A 23152-nucleotide genomic window follows, 5' to 3' on the forward strand; every position below is an offset into this window, starting at 1 on the left:
GCCCCCTCCCCCGCCCGGAGCCGCCGAAGCGCCTCGGTGGGTTGCACCACCGGAGGCTGGGCAGCTCTCAGCGCTGCTCCGCGCTGGACCCCACCCGGCCCGCGCAGGCCAAGCACACCCGGCCCTGTGCGGCTGCCCCCCCGCAGCATTGCACGGCCGACCCTCGCCCGCCCACTGCCACCGGCTGCTGGACTGGCTGGGACTGGCTCGGCGCAGGGCACTGCTCCTCGGTGCATTGCTGCTCGGGCGCCGCAGCCCGCAGCCGCCTGCCTCCCCCGGCCGTGCCCCTCCCCCGTGGAGCCGGCTGTCGGTCGGCGCCCACTGCCCGGCGGCAGCGGCAGAGCCAGGCAGCGCCGCGGCGGCCGAGCGCGCTCGCGCATAGGGCCCTCTGGCCTTCCTTACCTAGGGCAGCCCGCGCCCCGGTGCGAGGGAGCGGTCCTTACCGAGACCCGCCCGGCCCGGCGGTGCAATGAGCTTCTTCGGCTTCGGGCAGAGCGTGGAGGTGGAAATCCTTCTGAACGATGCGGAGAGTAGGAAGCGGGCCGAGCACAAGACGGAGGACGGGAAGAAGGAGAAATATTTCCTCTTCTACGACGGGGAGACTGTCTCCGGGAAGGTGAGCCTTGCCCTCAAGAACCCCAACAAGCGGCTGGAGCACCAGGGCATCAAAATCGAGTTCATCGGGCAGATCGGTGAGTCGACCCCGGGGACCCCGTCCCCCAGCGCCGACAGCCGGCCGGGGAGCAGGGTGATTCAGGGCCCAGCTCCGGCGAGGCCTGTCACAGTCGCTTGTCAACTGCAGTCTGAGGCCTGGGGTTCAGCTACAAGTCCCGCCCGTGGGCGACTCCCCCTGCGTTACTGTCCTCCTGCCAAAGGTGACAGCGCGCTGCCAGGGAGATGGGGACGGCGAGGGCGGGAGGAAGCACCCTGCTGTGCCTCGTGGGATGGGTGCCTTGCCTATGGGTTCTCCCCATTGTCTCCAGCGTGCACTTGGCTTTGCTTCTTGTCCCCAGGATCTGAGTGAGGTGCTCTGGCCATAGCCTGCAGGTGGGTTTGTTAGGGGGAGACCACTCTGCCAATACTGGCTCTCCCATCACCCGGTCATCTGCAACTGCCAGACGGAAAGTGAGGCTGGTCCACCGAGCCCCACTTCCCGGCGCCCCCACCAACCCGTTTTTCTCTTCAGATGTGGTGTGTGAGAGCTAACCAGTTCTCTCTTACCTCACCTCAACCCTGAACTACCTATGCTTGTACATGTTTCCAGAAAGAAGACCCGTAATCTTCAGTCTAAATCTGACTACCTAGGCTGCGTTTCTTAGACTTCTTTATTAGAATGCGAGTTTTCAGTTACCACATTTTCTCTTTAAAGACAAAGAAATGGTGTTTCCAAAAACCACAATTAAGTGATCAGAGTTTCTCAATGCTTTAAACATGATTATTAGTCATTAGAACTAGACAGCGCCAGACACAGTGGCTGATGCCTGCAATCCCAGCATTTTGGAAGGCTGAAGTGGGAGGATTGCTTGAGGCCAGGAGTTGGAGACCAGCCTGGGCAATATAGCAAGACCTGTCTCTACCCCCCAAAAAATTTTCCTAGTTAGCTGAGCTTGGTGGCATACCTGTAGTCCTAGCTTCTCGGGAGGCTAAGATGGGAGGATTGCTTGAACCCAGGAGTTGCAGGCAGCAGTGAGCTGTAATGACACCACAGCACTCCAGCCTGGGTGACAACCAGCAAGACCCTGTCTCAAAAAAATAAACAAATAAACAAATAAGAACTAGACAGTAAAAGGCAGTAATAGTAAAGGGATTTGGGGAGCTCCCAGTCAAAACTGGGTTATCTCCAATTCTAAGCCTTATTTAGACTCTTGTGTATTATTAAAATGCGTGGGTACTTTTAAAATACGTGTTTTTGTCATTAGGTTAGGAGTAGAATCACAGTAAATACTCTGTGAGCTACACAGCTCTGGTAGAGAATCCATACCTATACCACACACTGCATGCATAACTGTTTTTAGAGACCTCCTTGGGGAATCTTTGTTAAACTCTCTCTCATATCCTGAGAGTTTAGCAAAGAATTTGCCCTCTCCTTTTCAGAGTCAGGAAACACTGAGACACAGGTAGGGGAAACCCTGGGAAAAGGAGGCCTTGTGGCCTGGCTCTTGCATTCACTGCTCAGCCTCAAGCATTTTGCCTCTGGTGTTTAAGAACATGAAATCGGGTTGAAGACTGACTGATCCTATAGGAAGCTCTTTGTCGTCATTTTAAAGCCAGAATATGAAAGGCCTGTTAGTGTACCAGAAAAGGGGCTGAAGGGTGAGTTCCATGCCTTCTGCTTTCCTGCTTCAGGGTCCAGTGGTGGGGTAGATGGCAAGGTTCCTCAGCAGCAGCACTGTGATGTCTGGCGTCGTTTGGCACGTTGTCCTCGATGTTTAGCAGCATTCCTAGCCTCTACTGAGGAGACAACAGTAGCATCCCCCACTCGTGACCACAGAAATGTCTTGAGATACTGCTTTATATCCCCTGGAGGGTAAAATCATCTCTAATAAAGAACCCTGGGATAAACAGGATGAGTCCGAAGCATATTATGCTAAGCATAGTAACTAGTCGAGAAATCCTTGCCTACTGAGAAAGGGTATTTTTTAGTAGCAGTTTTAAAGTTATTGCATTGATTCTTTGGCTCCATAATAATAGTGTTGACAAGCGTGTTTAATCTGTGTCTACACCATCACTCCCAGGTGGTGGTACCTTGCCAGTATGTGAAAGATAATCCAGAATGTCTTCTGCCCCAGACAGTGTGAAATGAGCTGTTCTACGAATGGTGTCAAGGCCTTCCTCTGGTCTAAATGAAAGGGAGTTGAAGAAGCTGCTTGCTGTGCCTGCCCCACCTGATTTCTTGTCTAACTCCTTACTCCCGAGACATCCATCATCCCTGCTGAATTTTCTCAGAACCTTTTGTTGCTTCCACTGGTAACTCTTCCTGGGCCCTTGGGCACCCTGGGTTGAAGTGACCATGAGACTTTGGGGGAATTTAGCCACTCTCTGGGCCTCGGCTTTCTCAGCTATCAAGCAAGGAAAATAAAATCACTTGGTGAGAATGTTGGGCATGCCAGGGGATCATGCATGACCCTTGTAGAGGGTTCCTTTATAAAATTATGGTAGTCGATGTAGTAAAATGTTTCCATTTCACAAATTGAGTTATCACTCACTGGCTTGCTGCTCTTCCTCCTATACCTGTTTTACCTGAATAAGATCGCCCTGTCTACTGATAGGGAGTGCATGTTTCAACCCTTTGCCTTAAATCTCTTACTTTGACCACATGGGCCAGTCTCAGTTGGTATTGTAGATGGAACCAATCCCAGCTTTGTGCTGAAGTATATTGTTCACGCACAATTATCCATGGTTACATAAGGGCGTGGAAATAGAATAACACAGAATGATGGACAATATGTTTCTTCTTGTTTGGCTTTGGAATGTATTTCTTGATCAAGAACAAGGCATTAGAATAACCTTTGTAGTTCTATTTGATGTAAAAGGGAGTTTGTGTTCCTAAATGCACACATTGACAGGGAGTAAAGATGTACCAGGCTATTTGGAAGCACAGAGTGACTTTTCTTAGACTCTTATATTCCTCTTCTTATCTTTCTGGTTCCCCGAAAGAAGCATGTTGTGAAGTATTTGTGTCATACACCTATGTCAGTCATTGTGAACTGAACTTGGGGCACCAGAGCAAGGCTAGTGAGTGAGTTTGCTGAAGTTGCGGTTGTGTGGTTTTCTCCTTCATTGCATTCTTTGATTACGTGTGAAATGGGTGGAACTTCAGTCTGTTCTGAGGTCTGGCTGGCGGGGGTGGCATATGGCAGTAATCAAGTTGATAGCACTGAGCTCTGTCCCTCTTCCTTGTTGATTTGGAGGCAGGCAGGCAGAGGTGTCACTTTTATCCTATCACTTGCTGTGGCAGTCTCATCTGTACCGATGACTTATTTTCTTTATTTTATATTTAAAACCATTTTTGAGACACGGTCTCACTCCATCACCCAGGCTAGAGTACAGTGCCATGATCACGGCTCACTGCAGCCTCAACCTCCTGGGCTCAAGCAATCTTCCCATCTCTGCCTCCCAAGTAGCCGAGACTACAGGTGCATGCCACCACACCCAGCTAAGTTTTTAAATTTTATGTAGAGACAGTGTCTTTCTTTATTGCCCAGGCTGATCTGGAACTCAAGCGATCCTCCTGCCTTGGCCTCCCAGAGTGCTGGGATTACATATATGAGTCACCGTGCTGAGCCCCATGAATTATATTCTGATGACTCCCAGACAGTTTCTTTGTCCTGACCCGACCTCTCTTCCGAGTTTCACACGTCTTTCCAGCTGTCTGCTAGACATGTCCCCTGGGATACCCCACAGGTGCCTCAGAAACACATGCAAACACAGACCCCTCTCTCTGCCTCTGTCCCAGCCACAGCCCTACTGCTTCTCCTTTTCTCCCGTTTCGGCCTATGTCACCTGGGATCATTTAGCCTCAGAAATCTAGAAGTCATTTTGAAGTCTTGGCTTCTCCTCCCACACATGCAGTTGGCTGCTAAGTTTTGGCCTTCTCTGCTAGCTCTGCAGTATTTCTCAAACCAGCGGTCTCCTCTCTATTCTCAATGCCACTGCCTTTTGTTTTCTGTATGTAGCAGCTTCCTAACTGGTCTTCCTGCCTTTGTCTTCCTCCCCTTTCAGGTCATTTTCTGTGAGGATGAAGTTTCTTAAAGGCAGTTCTATCATTGTCAGTCCTTCCTTAAAATTCTTCTCGCCTCCCTATTGGTTAATGGGGGAAAGTATATCCAAATCCCTCCTGCTCTGGCCCTGCCTCTCTTTCCAGTGTTGTCTCCCCCTAGCCCTTCACTCTCACCACTTGTAGGTTCCAGAAACTATCCTTTTCTTCTAGAATCTTGGTATTTTCCCTTTGTGTAGTAACATCTTTCTGCAAGATATAACTAACCTTCCACGCAAGCTCTTACTCCTTCAAAGCTAACATCACATCCATCAGAACGTCTTCTCCAACTTCCCCAGGCCGACTTAAGTGCTTCCTCCACTGTTCTTCCAGAGGCCTCATTAATACCTCTTTTCAAGCAGGGTATGACAAGGTTGCGACTTTTTTTTCAACTTGTCTGTCTTTCTTACTAATTTCTGAGCACCTGAGATCCAGGGACTGCCTTCAGCCCATAGTTAGTGCAGTGGCTAGCACGTAGAAGCTGCCTAGTAAATATTTGTCAAATGGATATATTGGTCAGATCTAAGAATTTACAAAAACTATTCTTTGTTTTTTGTTTTTTTTCCCTCATCTCTTCCCAGATAAGCAACAGTTATTTTAATGAAAGAAAGACAGAATTCAGGTTTGCTCTGGTGGTTGAGCGGCTGAGCTTCCTGCCTTTGTTACGGAGGAGGCACTGATGAGCAACATGTAGCTGTCCATCAAGGCCACTCAGAACTCGGTGACTCACCAGCTGGCGTGTCCCCACTGGGGCTGCATCCTCACTGGGGGAACTGGGATAAGGAAGCATTAAAGCTGATGTCAGTTTACCTGCCTTTACATCTTTCTTTCCGCACACTCTGCTGTGCCAAGTTGAAACTGATTTCCCCTTGCATGTGAGAACGTGGTTGTCAGACATCTGGTCCATTTGGTCCTGCATCACTGCTCAGATATGGCAGTTTGAGCATTGCCCCCTGAGACTGTAAGACCTTATTTATTCCCTTATGTGGTGGACGTTTTTCTGTAATCCTCTGCAAGTTGTTGAGCCACACTGGGATCCTTCCTGTGCCTAGGACACTTCTCCAGTGGCTTGGTCTGTGTTCTCACAGTGCCAGCAAATGTGGTGAGAGCATCTCTCGGGTCAGGCCCGTGGGATAGAAAGGTCTAAGACCTAGTCACCCTAATGGCCCACGGTTTTAGAAAGATGCAGTAGTCTATGAGGATCACTGCAAGGAAAAGCTGTAATTGCGAGAAGAAGAGACCACTGTTGAGCTGGAATCCTTTGGGGAGCACCGGTGAAGGTTAGAAAGCAGACCTGGGCCGCCTTGGAGACTGATGGGGTTAAATAAACCAAACGTAATTCGAAGGTCAGACATGCGGAGGAGGGCAGGCAGGAACATCCCTGTACTCCAAAGCCAACAGACATCATCTGGATTTTTTTTTTTAAGGTTCAAGCCTATACTTTTGAAAACTCCAAGGGCTTTCTGTGTTTTAATTCATTAGCCCTTGAAACACTAAGTAAAAGGCACATTAAGATGAGATGGATTGATTCTGGCCTCCTTAACAAGCTGCTGGTGGGACTGGAGCAGAGCTGTGGCTGGCAAGGTGTGGGCCGCCCAGAGGTGCCAGTGCTTGCAGGTTTCCCAGGGTTGGCAGACAGGAGTAGGGTGTGGCAAGCACGAATCCCGACAGTGACCAGCCAGCAGACAGTGGCTGGGAGGGTCTGATGGAGAGGAGGCTCTTTGGAGGGTTTTGTTTTGTTGTTGAGATGGAGTCTTGCTCTGTCGCCCAGGCTAGAGTGCAGTGGCGCATTCTCAGCTCACCGCAACGTCCGCCTCCCGGATTCAAGCGATTCTCCTGCCTCAACCTCCTGAGTAGCTGGGATTACGGACGCCCACCACCGCGTCTGGCTAATTTGTGTATTTTTAGTAGTGACAGGGTTTCACCATCTTGGCCAGGCTGGTCTCAATCCTGACCTCATTATCCACCTGCCTTGGCCTCCCAAAGTGCTGGGATTTCAGGCATGAGCCACTACGCCTGGTCTTTGGAGGTCTTTTTACGCTTTGCTGACTTACGTTTCTTCTAAAACTGCACAAGGCCTAGACTAAACATGGCCTCATCCAAGCAGCAAAGCTCAGGGCAGCTGTCATGAGTTACCTGTGATGCAAAGCTGGCTCCGTTTCCTTCCAGAATGGCAAATTCACTTCTCAACTGTTGGTGGCAAGTTTCACCATGAAAACATCCTGAGTACAAAAGTTATTTCCTCCTGTTGGACTGAGAAGGAAACCAAAGACAGGATAGTTATCTTAACCAAAAACTTACTCAGTTCCTACTTCTAGCCTGACACATCTGATCTCTGAGGACTGGTGGTTGGGAAGAATGAAAGATGACTTGTGGTTGCTTCTTTGGGATGGAATAGAGGCTATTTACAGTCTCTTTAGGGCCCAGACCTCTTGTGAGAACAGCCTTGGATATTTGATTTAATTTTTGCAAGAGGAAACCAAACTTTCTGGCAAATAGGAAGCACCGCTGTGTCTGCCCCTTTGCCCCACAGTGTTTGCAGACGTATTGCAGACGGCTTATAAAGGACAGATTTAGAAGGCTGGGCCAGCCCTGCTCTGACTGCACACTGACCACTCTTCCATGACATTTGATGTCAGAGCTGATATGAATGTGTGTCCCGGAGGAAAGGCACTAGGGAGAACATGATGCTATGCAAGGAATGACTTCTTCTGCTCCAGGTCCCCTGCTGGGGCCGGAGGAACCTTCTGCACTGTTGCTGGGCTCCACAATGCTGGCAGCCTGAGTGTTCTCTATGCCTGCTCTGTTTTGTTTATTTCTGATGTTGCCTTTGGGCTATGTGATCACATTTGTGTATTTTTCCATCCTTTTCTTCTCCTCTTCCTCTTGACTCTGTACCACTGATTCTGGACATTGGGACCTTGCTCTGCCTGCTTCTGTCCCCTGAAACTATGGCCAGAATCTAGTACTTAGAAACTGAGATACCAGGTTCCCAAGTCAAGGTTTTGGTTTCCACGTGGAAGCCAACACCGTCAACCAGGACTCATGCAACCAGAGTAAGCAGAGGAGTCCCCATCCCTGGGGCTGGCCGCAGCTCCGCTTCCACCTGTTGTGCACTTCTGACTTTTATTGGGGGGCACAATTACTGGATTGCTCACTTTCCCCCCATAGTTTGGAACTGCCACCTCCCACTCTGATGCTTTGTGGATTATCACTCACTAACCAGAATGCTGCCTACTGTGGAAACCACTGAGTGTTTGGAAGGGAAGGTCATTGTTTGTAATAAAAGACTGTGGCTGATTGTAGTTACACGGGAAGTCAGCCACAAGCCACAGGCGCACAATACATAGTGAATTCATACAGAATTGTCATCACTAGTGTGGGATCCCACAGACTGCAATCTGTGGACTTGCCTCGTCCTCCCCAAGCAGCAAACAACAGAGGCAGTGAGTGTGCTCTGCCTGCTCTGTGTTCCCGATTCACCTGCCCTGCTGCAAGTTGCAGTCTAGCGCGGGACTCGAATACAGAATCCTTGAGGCGTGGTGGCTTGAACTGTAATGTGGCCATGCATAGCCACAGGCAATATTAAGAGCTTACCTCGGCCAGGCACGGTGGCTCACGCCTGTAATCCCAGCACTTTGGGAGGCCTAGGCGGGCAGATCACGAGGTCAGGAGAACAAGACCATCCTGGCTAACACGGTGAAACCCCGTCTTACTAAAAATACAGAAAAATTAGCTGGACCTGGTGGCGAGTCAGCCCGTCAGTCTCAGCTATTTGGGAGGCTGAGGCAGGAGAATTGCTTGAACCCAGGAGGCGGAGGTTGCAGTGAGTCGAGATCACGCTACTGCACTCCAGCCTGGGCGACAGAGCAAGACTGTCTCAAAAAACAAACAAAACAAAGCTCACTTCTGCAGGGCCAGGTTCACTTCTGCAGGCCCACCAGGGAGCTGGGGATGTGGGCCTTATCTTTAAAGGGCCTGCAGTCCAAAGTGGGAGTGGGGGAGACCAGTATATAGCAAAACTTCAATAGAATATAAGCAAACATAAAATAATATAGGACAAATGGGTGGCATGAACTTATCATCGACAAATACCAGAACTGTTTCCCGAAGAGGATAAATTTAGAGCAATGCTTCTCCAAGTGTGGTAGCAGCAGTCCTGGGGAGCTTATTAGAAATGTCAGTTCTCAGGCCCCACCTCAGACCCCTGAATCAGAAACACTAGGGTGGGTCCCAGCGATCTGTGTGCTAACCAGCCCTCTCAGTGACTCTGATGCACACAGAAGTTTGACACTCCCTGATTTCAGTGGAGGGAATAACATGAAAGTGTCCATGTTCGATTGGCCACATGCCTTCCTTTTGGAGTAATAACAGCAGCTAGTAATGTGGTTTCTGGGTGTTTGCTGTGTACTAGGTACTGTTCTAAGTCTTCTACCTATATCACCCCTGCTACTTCACACAGAGCCTTGTGAAGTAGGTTGTGTCATGACCTGCATTATACCAGCTGATAGAAATAGATGCAGTCTAGAAGGAGACCTGCTCTAGTCTCAGCTCTGCAGCCAGCTCTGCAACTCCAGGCCAGTCAGTTAACCATGCTGTACCTGGGTTTCCATCATTTTTAAATTGGGGTGATAAGACCTGTCTTAGCTGTCTCAGAAGATTTTTATTATAAGGATGATATGATTAAATAGCTATGTCCTTTCAGAAGTTGGAAGTGTTAAATGCTGTTTAAAGAAGTGTGGCATTTCTTATATTGGCTTCCATGACTTGTCCCTTATTAAAGATGGTATCCAAGTGTCTTGGAGCAGGATTATTTTGGGTTCCTTTTCTGCCACGGGACTTCACTATGTAAGAAGAGCCTTTGGAGAAGAAGGAGGGAGTGAAAGAGCAGAGGTCAAAGAAACAAAGCTAGAAGGGGTCTGTTCTGCAGGGAGGTCCTTCCGAAAAGCGATGCCTCCAAACCAGAGCCCCCTTACTTAGCCCGGCGTAGCTCAGGGTCTGATAAAGAAGGGCATTGCTCTGTCTCACCAGAACTCTACTACGATCGCGGGAACCACCATGAATTTGTGTCCCTGGTGAAGGACCTGGCCCGGCCTGGAGAGATCACCCAGTCGCAGGCCTTCGACTTTGAATTTACCCACGTGGAGAAGCCGTATGAGTCCTACACGGGGCAGAATGTGAAGCTACGGTAAGTTATGTCTGCTGGTTCCCCACCGTGCCCCAGAACCTACCCCCTGTGGACGAGGACCTGAGGCTGTTCCTTCACGGGGGTCCTGAGAAGGAAGAGTGTTGTGAGCTGGAGCGTGCTGGTAAACCATTAACCGTGGGCCTTCTAGGAGGAAAGTGCCCCTAGTCTGTAGCATGTGTCAGTTTCTGTAGTGTAAGTAGCCCCACCGCGGCCAACTTGAAGCTACCTAACGTTCCTAAAGGTAGAGGTGGGAGAGATGTGCTGTTATCGTCCGGAGACTCATGCCCTCAAGAGCAGAGAGTGTTGTAAAGGGCCGGAAAATAGGAAGTGATGAGATTGTAGCATGTCTTACCTTTGTGTTTAATAGGACTCATTTAATTGTGAGTTAACATAATTTAAATTTAAATAATTGCTGTGTTTAACAGCCAGCTCATAAAATTTCTGAAAGTTCAGCAGTCAGCCACCCCCAGCACACTCCTGCTGGCTGGGTGTCGGGAGATCCTGACCTGCTGTCCAGCTCTGCCACACAGCTGCAGTGTCATCTTCAGCTCTGTAACTCAGCTTTCTCACTTCAAAAGTGGGCAATAGATTTGGATTCTAATTCTAGATGTCCTCTTCTTTTGGGGGTGATAAGAAAATAAAATTCTTAAAATGTTGACACATAGGTACATGGATTGTTTTCACTGTTACAGTGTTGGAAACTCTGAGAACAGGGACTGATGCCGAGGTCTCTTGGGTGAAAAGAATCCACAGCAGATGTAGACTGTTAGGTGTAACCTTGAGGTTATGTGATCTACTGGGATAAAGCAGTCTCCCGTGTCGCTCTGAACACCTGATTCCAGGTCTCGATACCATCTCATAAGATCAGCTTGTCTCCTCACCCGAGTACCTGAGTTTAGGATGGTACACACCACAGGAAGACCTTTAACTTCTTTTCTTTCTCTGTCCTCCCTTCTTGCATCAGAAGAGGGAAGGCTCGTTTTAAATCTTTGCAGAGGTGGTGGCTCACGCCTGTAATCCTGGCACTTCGGCCAGGAATTCAACACCAGCCTGGGCAACATATTGAGACCCCATCTCTACCAGACAAAAAATTTTTTTAATTTTTTTAAAAGAAGAAAACAAATCTTTGCAGAGGGGTGTAAGACTGACGTTACACCCAGTAAAGACAGTGTTTCATAATTGCACCCAGAGAATGCAGCAACAGCGAGGATTATCTACTCATCATTTACGTTTGACCGAGGGATTTATTATTTAATTTTTTTTTTCTTTTGCAGTCGATTTGTCTTAAGTGTTTGTACGGCAGAAAGAAAGGTGTTGAAAACAGTGCCTTGAAAAATTAAACAGAATTACCACATGATCTAGCAATTCCATTTTGGATCCACTTCTGGATCCAAAAAATGGAAAACAGGATCTTGAACGGATGTTTGTACACCCACATTCACAGCAGCATTATTCACAATAACCAAAAGGTAGAAACAACCCAAATGTCCATCAGTGGGTGAATGGATAAAGGAAATGTGTTTTGTCCGTACAGTGGACTATTACATAGCCTTCAAAAGGAAGGACATTCTGTCCTATGCTACAGCGTGGGTGAACCAAAAGGACATTATGCTATGGGAAACAAGCCAGTCACAAAAGGACAAATACTGTCTGATTCTGTATATATGAGGTACCCAGAGCAGTCAAATTCATAGAGACAGAAAGTAGAAAGGTAGAGGCCCAGGGCTGAGGGGAGGAGGAAATGGGGGCTGGTGTTTAATGAGTAGAGTTTCAGTGGTGGAAGGTGGAAAAGTTCTGGAGACCGATGGTGATGTTTGCACAACAATATGAATATCATTAGTGCCACTGAACTGTATAATTAAAAATGGTTAAAGTGGTAAATTTTATGTTACGTGTATTTTGCCACAATAAAATAGAAGTGTTAATGTCCAATCATGTGAAGACTTTAGGATTCATGTTGTGAAAGAGAGGAGATAAAGATGGGAAAATTAGTTGAGGTGGGTTTAAAGATATAACTTCCAGATTAAAAGCTTTTTCTTATTACACAGGCAGAGGGAAAACATGAAAAGATTATTGTGGACCTCTTTTTTGTCTTTAGGCAGGGAAAAGGTTATTTTGGAAGATTAGAGTCCATATGTAGCATTTGGTGGATGGGAAAAGTATAGAGACAAAACTATCAGAAGGCTACTGTGAGGTCCTCAGAGTATGGTTTTGGTGGCTGTAATGGGAAGAGAGAGAAAGTGGCTGTTCTCACAAGAGGTCTGGGCCCTAAAGAGACTGTAAATAGCCTCTATTCCATCCCAAAGAAGCAACCACAAGTCATCTTTCATTCTTCCCAACCACCAGTCCTCAGAGATCAGACGTGTCAGGCTAGAAGTAGGAACTGAGTAAGTTTTTGGTTAAGATAACTATCCTGTCTTAGTTATTACCAAGAGATTACCAGTTGCAGATGGAGACAGAGGGCTCTCAGGAGGAAGAAATGATCTGGAGATAGGGTGATTCATCCAGCTCTAGAGGGCAGGCTGACGTACTGGCAAAATAGAGAAAGCATAAAAGTTTACCAGACAATTGGAAGTGCAAACCTGGCACTAAGGACAGAGGGGACACTTAGAAATGTGCGGTCAGGACTGATCTGCTCAGAGGTCATAACTGATGTGTTTTTGAAGAAAGGGAGCACAGGGAGAGGAGAACCAGGACACACTGGGGGATGGCAGGAGGAGGAGAGGGGGTGAATCAGGGCAGCGCCCCTGCGGAACCACGGGAAGAGTGTTTCAAGGAAGACGTATTTCACGGGACGCAGAATCAAGGGCTGCTGGATTTGGCACCTGGGAGGCCGTGGGTTACTGACTCGAGGCGAGCGGTTTCTGTTGGGTGGTGGAGACAGAAGCAAGGGGTTGGGAGGAGTGGTTCGTGGAGAAGCCTCAGCCGTTGGTGCAGAACCTGCCTTGTGACAGTTGTCTCTGAAGAAAGAAAGGGAAAGTATGGTAGGTCAAGAGGGTAAGGCCTGGAGAGGGTTCTTGGGATTGGTGACTTTGGAAACCAATTTTTTCAATCAGCTCAGAGGACAAAACCTTTAGCTAGAGGGAGATTGATGATCTCGGGGAAATCAGAATATGCAGAAGGATCCAGATGCTGGACCAAGGCTTCCACATTAGAAAATCATGTGGGAAGCTTTTCAAAATGCGAATGCCTGTGTCCCTTTCCAGGGCAATCACGTATCAGGTGTGCCCAGGCAGCAGGATTCTTAAAGCTCTCCTTTCCTGATTTCACTGCATCCACATGGAGAGTTCCTGTGATGGAGTGGGGAGGAGAGGTCTTGAGAGGGAGAGGTGCTGTTGGAGAGAGGATGGGTGAAGATGCAGAGACATGTTTAGGCCCTAAGTGAGGAACAAAGCAGAAAAAGGAGCACATTGTAAGCCTTGACTGGGAAGGCCTTCAAATTCTTAGTGGAGTAAAGGTCAGTGTCTTCCCAGACAGCGGGATGGGGAGTCTCGGGAGCCTGAGCAGTTAGAAGAGGGCTAGGAACAGATGTCTTAGGCAGTGTGATGAAGATTACTGAGGTGAACCGAAAGGATCCCCAAGAAGCAGCCAGTGCCACACAGCAGATAGTAGCCAAAATGTGTAGTTGGTCTGGTTAGGATATCTTTATAACTTTATCTGGTAATGCTTGACAGATGGTGGGGATTATCTAAGTTTTATTTAAAAGAAAATACAATTTATTACATTACATTAGATTAGATTAAAATAATGTTTTATGAAGAAGGAAATACAATTAAAGAGCTCCTCCTCATTGAGTGTTAGCACAGGTGCTGGGAATGACAGTGCTGCACTGGCGGGCCACAGAGGGCAGCTTGTTAAACCCTTCAGGACTGCGTCTCTGTCTTCTCTCTCATCCCCTCCACAGCAACGTCCTCCCCCAGGATCCTAGGTTCAGCCAGAGACTTGTTATTCAGCAGACCAGGTCCTCTCTGCCTCTGTTGCGTATAAGGTTTGCTCTTCTGGATTGCCCTTTTCTCCCTCCACACAGCACTGGATCACAGCATCTCAATTAGCCCTTTCCATGTGTTCCCATTTCTCTGTTTGCCCATCTGCCCTCTGTGAACTGTGAGCTTCCCATCAGACTGTATCTTATTCATCCTGTGCTTAGCCCAGTGCTTAGCTCAATAAATGTTTGCAGAATGAATAGCTGACTTAATTTCTCTCTTTCCTAGTCCCCTCTTTTAATTTAAAAAAGGTTTATGGGGACACTTTAAGAAGGTTTATTGATTGAATATTGTTCAGTGAACAAACATGCAAAGATAAAAGTACGGGACAGACTCCTTTGCCTCAAAAACCAGGAGTTAGATAATGAAATAAAACCTGTACACAAATACGTGGTCAGTAGTGGTAAGGGCCATGAAAGGCCCAAGAATAGCAAGTGATTGGGGTACAAGGCAGAGAAATCACTTTCCCTTACAGCAAGATTCTTGACCTGGGGACATGGGCTCCATAAAGGGATTTGGGGGAAGGGTCTTTGAACTCCCTAGAATTGTGGTTGAAAAGTTCTCTGTATAGGTACATATGTGTAGCTTTCCCTGGAAGAGGGTCTATAACTTCTTAAAGGGATACAAGGCCCTCAAGGGTTAAGAACCTTTGTACAGGCTTCTCTCAAGTGGGCCAATTTGGTACCTATATCTAGGTAGCATCTAGAGAATGGGAGTGTTTATTCATGACGGTTCCATTTCCTACAGCTATTTCCTTCGAGCTACCATCAGCCGCCGCCTCAATGATGTTGTCAAAGAGATGGACATTGTAGTTCACACACTCAGCACGTACCCGGAGCTGAACTCTTCCATCAAGATGGAGGTTGGGATCGAGGACTGTCTGCACATTGAATTTGAGTACAATAAATCCAAGTAAGTGTCTCAGTGCCAAGGTTGTGAAATGATTATTTAAGGAGGTGAAGACGGGACTTGATCCAAATGCAAACTGATGGCTCTCCGTGACTCGACTGCTTGGTGTGGCATGCGGTGGGGGAAGACTGTGGGAGCAATCCAGTGAGTGTATGTGGCAGGCTAGCTGCAGCTGGACCGACCACGACGTAAATACTTCATTTACCTAAACTAAACTATATTCAACTAAGGTGGTGTATTTAAGTCAAACATCCTGTGATGCCTCTCAAAGTCAAGCTAAACTAACTTGAGGTTATTTGTTTTGGAATTCTAGCTTCAGCTGTTTCCTGCTACTGATAAGAACAATCTCAGAATACCATTCCATTATCATGTGTTCCCTCCATCTATGTCTTCAGAAATCAAAGCGAGGAAACCAAAGTTTGGCCATGATTTGCTGCTTCCTCCCCGAACTGAAATGAATTGTAGCAAAGAATATTGGATTTTTTTTTTCAAGATGGGGTCTTGCTTTGTCACCCAGCCTGGGGTGCAGTGGCACAGTCATGGCTTACTGCAGCCTTGACCTCCTGGACTCAAGCATTTCTCCCACCTCCACCCCTACAAGTAGCTAGGAGCACAGACATGCACCACCACACCCAGCTAATTTGTGTCCGTGTGTGTGTGTGTGTGTGTGTGTGTGTGTAGATCTAAGGTTTTGTAATGTTTCCCAGGCTGGTCTTGAACTACTGAACTTAAGTGATCTGCCTGCCTTGGCTTCCCAAAGTGCTGGGACTACAGGCATGAGCCACCATGCCCAGCCCTGATGTATTTTTTATAAAGGTCTTAAAATAACTGTATTTTAACTGGAAAGTTGGGAAGATGTGTATCTTGTAAACTGTGTTTACTGTTAAAACATCAAAATAATTGGTTGTAAATAAATCACAAAACTTTCTGACAGCATATTTCAAAAGCATCTTTCTTTTGAATAGGATATGCCTGAAAATGTTTGGAACTCAAATATCCAAAAGTAAAAAGGGTATTCTATTCACAGAGAGCTATAAAAAAAAGCCACAAAGTCGCCAGGCCGCAGTGGCTCACACCTACAATCCCAGCACTTTGGGAGGCCGAGGCGGGTGGATCACGAGGTCAGGAGATTGAGACCATCCTGGCTAACATGGTGAAACCCCGTCTCCACTAAAAAAATACAAAAAAACTTAGCCAGGCGTGGCGGGCACCTGTAGTCCCAGCTACTCGCGAGGCTGAGGCAGGAGAATGGCATGAACCCGGGAGGCAGAGCTCACAGTGAGCCGAGATGGCACCACTGCACTCCAGCCTGGGTGACAGAACGAGACTCCGTCTCAAACAAAACAAAACAAAAGCCACAAAGTTTCTAAGTAGGATTTTCATTGTGGCATCCCCTGGATCCACTGTCATCCGGAGGCTGGGAGCAGTGGGAGCTGCACCAGATGGCTCACCTTTGAAGGGTCAGGAACAGAACTTTTTAAAACTAGGAACACATGTGGTTCTCGAAACAGGGTTGAAGGAATGGTGTATTTTTCTCCCCTGGCAGGCCTGGCACCTAGAGGGCCCCAGGAAAATGACCAGTGTGACCCAGAATTGGCTCTGCCTGGCCTAAGCCCACCAATGAACAGAGAGTGGGGCAAGGTGGGAGGGAGGCTGATCTGGGCCTGGCATGGGAACAGGCTCTTCCCCTTTCTCCTCACAGCCTCAGGGCTCTGTGGTTCTGCCCAGAAAGGAGCCATCCAAAGTGCCTACCCACTCCTGCCCTGGCCACCTGGTGAAGGCAGAGGCCAGCAGCTGTGCCACCTGTAGGAGCTCAAAGCATCCACTGGTCAGCAGTGCCGGCCAGACCAAAGCTGGTGTGGAAAAGGTGCTCTAGAGAGGCAGGGACGGGACGCTTCCAGACCACACCTCTCCTCACACTGCGGGCTGCTCTGTGTGCAGTGCCTGATTTCTATGTCAGAGAACCCCGGACTCGGAACCAGGTCCTGTTCTACCACTAAGAAGTTGGGCTGAGGTTAGCAGGTACTAACATTTTCTACCTCGGCTTCTCATCTGTAAAAGGATGGAGGAGTTTGGACCAGGTCAGTGGGTTTCAAACACACAGAAAGCGTGAGGTGGCAGAGGAGCCGGGGTCTTAGACTCTCCGGCCTTCCACTTTTCTTCTATCCACAAGCAGCGTTTTTGTTGTTGTTTTAACTCTCCCTGCTCAAACCTGGAGCAGCTTTTGCTTTCATATAACATTTAGAATAAAGGAATGTGTGATTTGTAGGAGTTTGAAAACATCTCGAATCCATGGTCTGTAAGCATCACCTGTAAGATGGCACAGGTGTTCTCCTGCTGCTTTTGCAAACTTGCTGAGGCTGTTTGCTCAGGTGTCTGCAATCTTCCTGTAGCCTGTGCACAGAAGGGTGGTGTGAAACAATGGGGAACACAGAAGGGTGGTGTGAAACAGTGGGGAACACTCCAGCCTGGGGACTAGGATCCTGGGTTTACCACCTTTCTCTACCCCCTACTCACATCCTGGTTATCCAAGAGAAATGATCTCTTTTCTTCCAACTTCTTTTCTTCACCTGTAATACAAGGAGGCTGAATTCTGATGTTTGTGCCAGCATTCTTATCCTGTGAGCTGAGCATCAGGTTTTGAGATTTTACTCTCTCTCTCTCATGCCTGATACAGGCTGTGCACATGTAGACTATTGACTGACCCAAAGAGAAAAGCTTGAGGGTCAGGAAGTGCTACCCAATGTGGTTCAGTTCGTAACAGCTCACAAGGCTGGGCCGGCAGAGCCCAGAAAGCAGGCGCTGATGCGGAGAGTGATTTGCTCTTCTTGCTGTACTGCTGCTGCCTGGCCTGTTGGCCTAGAGCAGACAGAACTGTGTGCTTTGAGCCATCCAGGCCCAGTTCCCAAAAGACATTGTGTGGAGATCAGAGGAACGGAGAGACTGGTCCCTGCACTTGTGGGACTAGACTCTCATAAATTAGGATATCTTTCAAAAACACAAATGTAAAAGGTACTAAAGCAGCTGCATGCTGGGGAGATAGAGCAGATGAACAAACATGAACGGGTACCATGCCGGAGAGACGTCCTTTGCGTGGGATGTGGAAGGGACAGAAGCTACTTTAATCCAAGTGAAGACCACACTGGGAACCCGTTCAGCCACAGCCGTGCGGGCAGTGATGGGTGAGCGTGTCCTGGAACTGGACCTTTAACCAGCACGCTTGGCCGTGGCGTGTGCGCTCTGCTGAAACAGAAAGGTCCGGCCACAGTACCACCATCTTCCTGTACTTTCTGTTCCCCAGATACCACTTGAAAGATGTCATTGTAGGGAAGATATACTTCCTGCTGGTGAGAATCAAAATCAAGCACATGGAGATAGACATCATCAAGCGAGAAACGACGGGTACAGGCCCCAACGTGTACCACGAGAACGACACGATAGCCAAGTACGAGATCATGGACGGGGCACCAGTGCGAGGTGAGACTCCAAGCCCAGGCCTCGGCCACCACAGCCTTTCTCCCATGTCCTGCACAGAATTCTGAAGGGGCTTAGGGGATTACACTGTCGAAGTAAGATGTCCTCTTAACCTGTAACTTATTAATCTCCCAGTTTACACCGTGGGTGCCAATAAGGAAGAAAAGGAAGGCTGAGTATGTAGAACTTCAGGCTACTATCTCATCTTCACCCTGAAAAGTTCCGCTTAGACTTGGATAATATATTGGGCTTGTACTTAAGATCGAACCTCAAGCGTCACTTTGGAAAGTCCAGGTTGAGCAGATGTGGTTTGAACAGGTTTCTACTTCTTCCTGTTGACATTCTGGCATTCTCTGCTGCTCAGGAGCAAGGGATGCCTGCACAGCAGCCGTCTGTGACTCAGTTCTAGCTCCGATTTATTCTCTGAATTCACTTGTCAGGTAGAAAGAGCATTACTAGATACTTCAGCCAACACCACCAGGTGCCCAGATAGCCCTGGAACTTGCTGGAAGCGTCCTCCCCCAGTCCCAGGGAGCTAACGTTACATCTGGGATAGTGGAGCTGGAAGCCCTTTGTCATTTGGGGACCATGATTATCTGGAAGAAGCAATCATTTACATTCTTCATTGGCTCTTTAGCCATTCTTCAGGAATGGTGAAGACTGTCTTCATTTCGAAGTGCGTGGTGCTTCCAGGGTTTTATTTGGCTTATTCCATTTACTCCCACAGGCTGTTCTATGTGGAAGGAGGAGTGCCACAGATTTAGCTGCCTGCAGCTCTGGGGACACTCGGGTGTTACCATGCCAGGCCCTTGGAGGGCTGGGACCAAGCTCTCCTGACACTCTCTGATGTCCCATTTTGTCACTGGCTGTGCAAATAGAGCCAGCTGTCATTTTTCCTGTACAAATGAAATGGGTCACTGAGAATCCATGTAAAACAGCAGATAATTATAAGATGGCTTATATTTAGCTTTAGACCACATTATAGGTTTGGCCTTTCTTGGTAGAATTACTGCCCTAATTTTGTTGCACTGACACTAGAAAAGGCCTGATGTTAGAGCTGGAAGGGATCTATAGTATCATGCCGTCCGATTCTCTTAATTTTCCACATGAGAAAACGAAGGTCCAGAGGAAGCAGCAGACTTAACTCACAAATCAGAAAAGCAGTTCATGCAGAACTGAGGCCATAGTGAGGACGTTCTGCTTTCCAGACCACCCTGCCACCCTGCCAGTCCACACACGAGGGAGGATGTATTTTGGGGGGTATACACTGAGGATGGAGAAAGATGACATCAGAAGTGCTGGGTGAAATGGTGACTTAACTGGACTTTGACAGCTGCCTTTTGAAAACCCAAAAACTAAACATACTGCATGTAATCAAAACATGCTTATACTGATAATACCCCTGTGCTGTTCCCACTCAGCTGCTCTCTGTTTTGGAGGAGACATAAGAAGCTGCAACATGACCTGGAGTGAAATTGGAAAGTCACGTTTTTGTTTCAGCCCCCTGCTGGGCAGCAGAGCGAGTGCACCTTCCCAGAAGGCAGAAGTGCTCCGTGCTGCACTCCGGTGGCATCTCTGCAGGGGTCAGAGTGACCTGGCATAAGGGAGAGTGCGCCACCTTGCCCGCTGTGCATAGGGGAGAGTGCGCCACCCTGCCCGCTGTGCATAAGGGAGAGTGCGCCACCCTGCCCGCTGTGCATAAGGGAGAGTGCGCCACCTTGCCCGCTGTGCTGACTCCCGCCTTCCTCCTGCAGGAGAGTCCATCCCGATCCGGCTCTTCCTGGCAGGGTATGAGCTCACGCCCACCATGCGGGACATCAACAAGAAGTTCTCTGTGCGCTATTACCTCAACCTGGTGCTGATAGACGAGGAGGAGCGGCGCTACTTCAAGCAGCAGGTGAGGGCCAGGCTCTTCCTCCAGGCCCCGATGCCCTTGGGACAGAACAGGAGGCTGTCTTTCCTATGGAAGGTCAGGCTCCATTTTTGCCAAGAGGTGGGAACATCAGGTTGCCCACGATTGCACAACAAGGATGAGGATCCCCACTTGGCATTAGAGTCTGCTTCCTCGGGCCTGCTCCTGCAACCACCTGCCCTTTTGGCCCACACCAGGGACAGGGAGGTGCTGGCAGCTGCTGCCTTTGGTCAGAGCGAAGCAGAGGAGGTCCTTACCCAAGATTCCCCAGGACAAAGCTGGGAGCCTCTGGGAACCTGTCCCTATACCTTCCTCTAAGGTGTCGCGCTGCCCCCTTTCAATTCTGCAGGAAGTGGTGTTGTGGCGGAAGGGTGACATCGTACGGAAGAGCATGTCCCACCAGGCGGCCATCGCCTCACAGCGCTTCGAGGGCACCACCTCCCTGGGTGATGTGCGGACCCCCAGCCAGCTGTCTGACAACAACTGCAGGCAGTAGGCCCCCAGGGCCAAGAAGATGCTGGGCATCCACCCAGCACCCCCATCTACCAATACCAGCGGCTGGGGGCGGGGGCGGACCTTGTGAGGCTCAGTTGACCCGTTACTTGCAACCTGAAAACAAATCATGTTTTTGACTTAAATTCTTTTTTCTGGAGAATCCAAGGGGCTCGGGGTGGGAAGCAGTCTCTCCTTGGGGTTCTGTGGCCGATGTGGGATAGGAGAGGTAGCATCCTGGAAGCCAGCCCCTCTGGGGAACACGAGCCCCTTCCTCGCGGGGCTGCCTTGCGTCTTAGAGGAGGGAGAGCAGAGAACACAGAGCACGCATCCTTGGCTCCTGGCTCTCCAAGCTTCCTGATACAGGATCTGAGCATGTCCCTGGGATTCTGAGCTGCCAACAGGGCCTTGGGTGGTCACCTCTTGTACTCCCCTCTACTGTCCCTGAGGTAGTGGCAGGAGTTGGGCCAGCCCCCACTAAATGGCAGGGGGAAGACTCATGATTGGGAAGCTACCTCTTTGGGAATCTTGGATGTGGTGATCTGAAGTTCCCACAGGCCACCTCCTTCTGGCCACTCACTGCTGGGACCCAGGCACCTCCCTTCTCCATCCTCTCTGGATTGTCAGTAATGTCCTGGAACAGAAGCCTGTGGAATGGCCTTGGGAACAGAGAAGCCCTGGGGTCAGTGTCGTGCATGGATGGCGGCAGTGTTGAACCCAGGAGGCTGAACCCAGCCACCAAGGAAGATCAGTGCATGGCAACTGCCTGCCTTCACGTCACTCCACTCAGTAACCCCAAGGTCTGGGCTGTTCTAGGTATTACTCCATGTGCCCCAACAAGCCCTTAACAAGAGGGCCTGTTTCCCTTAAGAAGCAATCCCAGGAAGGGGCCTTGATCCCTCCTCCGCCTTGCTGAGAGGGAACCCTCGTCTCTCCTCACCCTCCATTTCATTTCTGGAAATTGAGGTTTAGTTTCGAACCGTTGGCAAGGCTGTTCTTGCTAATGCCCAAGCCCCTTTACCCCTCTCCCTATAGGTTGCACAGGGGAGACCAGGGCCTCGGCAGAAGACTGCTGCCACACTTCCAGATCATTCTGCTTGCCAAATATGTCATCTTCACCAGTTGACTGACCCAAGTTTAGGACCATTGGTATTGTGTGTTTAAAAAAACACATATAAAAAACTCTTGTGAGTATTCTAGTTATGCTAGAGAGGAAGGCACTTCTCCCTCTCTGGCTCTGCGCTGGGGCCTATGGTAGCAAAGTTGTTTAGTGTCCTTTTTCTGCCTCCCCTGGAAATGACAGGCATTACTCTCCTATTGGCCTCCCTTCCCTTTATAGAAAGACCAAGCAGGTCCCACTGGCCAACAGGTACAGTATTTGGTAGTCGGAGTTCTCAGTAATTTGGAAAGTTTAGGAGTTGGTTCCTGTGTCACCTTTCAGTTAGTGTGGGAAAGGAAGACTCCTGTTTTCCTGAGATCAGTGCAGTCTCAGGCCTTTGACAGGGCTCATGGATCAGAGCTGAGACTGGAGGGAGAGGCATTTGGGGTGGCCTGGGAGGGTGACTGGGGGCAGCAGAACCAAGGAAGGCAAGGTTGTTTCCCCCATGCTGGGTCCTGTGTTCAGGTGCGACGCACAATCCTCATGGGAACAGGACCACCCATGCGCTGCCCTTGATGATCAAGGTTGGGGCTTAAGTGGGTGAGGGAGGCAGGTTCTGGGCTCCTTGCCTTTTCAGAGCATGAGGTCAGGCTCTGTATGCCTCCGTTTCCTAGCTGATGTTCTAACTAGAAGCGTTTGTCAATTCCTTTGCCTCCCAACTGACAACACACGTTCATTTTCCAACCTTCCTAACATCTTAAACCTTTCTTCTGGGAGAACTAGAAGGTAGAATTTGCTTTGATTCTCTCAGGCGCTGTGCACAAGCCAGGTCTTCTGTTTGCTCTTACTCTACCCACAGTCTTGCCTTCTCTATCCAACTGTGAAAGTGAGGGGAGGCTCCTGTCCCCCTCTTAAGGTCCCCAAACCTGGGAGTGCATAGGTACTAAATCAAGCAGTGCAACTTGTAATTAAGCAGCTGCAGTGTTTACATGTTTCTTAATGTGTCATCTTTTCAATGGCTGTACTTTAAAATAAGAACATTTGTTTTAATGGTCTTTCTGATTAAAGGAAGCCCCCGTGGCTTTGGAGGCATCGTGCCCATGGTCCACCAAGCTCTGTGGTCTCTTCCATCTTACACGGTCCCATCTCTGACGCTCGGGGAAAGACAAATCCCCGCCCTGATTTCCCTGCATAGTGCCTGTGCTCTCCCTGTATAGCTCCTGGTGGAAAATGATGAATACTTCATTAGCCACCTGTTTGAGACAAGCATATGGCTGAGAAATGAATTCAGTTCTTATCCCTATCTGGCAATTTACCTAGAACTGCTCATGGGATGGTT

General features: G+C 48.9%; 1 protein-coding gene across 3 annotated transcripts; it reads left to right on the top strand.

Moving 5' to 3' along the window:
* On the top strand, nt 1-22925 carry VPS26B (VPS26 retromer complex component B). 3 transcript variants are annotated; one of them, XM_074015680.1, is made up of 7 exons: nt 1-692; nt 2790-2967; nt 9788-9944; nt 14675-14839; nt 18138-18313; nt 20065-20207; nt 20572-22925. In XM_074015680.1, the coding sequence occupies exons 4-7, from the start codon at nt 14727-14729 to the stop codon at nt 20716-20718; spliced, it is 579 nt and encodes a 192-aa protein (XP_073871781.1). In that variant the 5' UTR covers nt 1-692; nt 2790-2967; nt 9788-9944; nt 14675-14726; the 3' UTR covers nt 20719-22925. The 3 variants fall into 3 exon arrangements, with proteins under 3 accessions (XP_073871781.1, XP_005580273.1, XP_073871780.1); XM_005580216.4 differs by lacking the exon at nt 2790-2967; XM_074015679.1 differs by lacking the exons at nt 2790-2967; nt 18138-18313; nt 20065-20207; nt 20572-22925 and adding an exon at nt 15150-15772.
* Nucleotides 22926-23152: the final 227 nt, after the last annotated feature.

This window comes from Macaca fascicularis, chromosome 14 (assembly GCF_037993035.2).
Source record: "Macaca fascicularis isolate 582-1 chromosome 14, T2T-MFA8v1.1".
Taxonomy (NCBI): Eukaryota; Metazoa; Chordata; class Mammalia; order Primates; family Cercopithecidae; genus Macaca; species Macaca fascicularis.

Bases quoted from the DNA above. Each gene is read 5' to 3' on its own strand.
- VPS26B (XM_005580216.4), top strand. From the start codon at position 470: ATGAGCTTCTTCGGCTTCGGGCAGAGCGTGGAGGTGGAAATCCTTCTG. The intron at 9,945-14,674 runs GTAAGTTATGTC...CATTTCCTACAG, and splicing joins GGGCAGAATGTGAAGCTACG to CTATTTCCTTCGAGCTACCA. The intron at 14,840-18,137 runs GTAAGTGTCTCA...TCTGTTCCCCAG, and splicing joins TTTGAGTACAATAAATCCAA to ATACCACTTGAAAGATGTCA.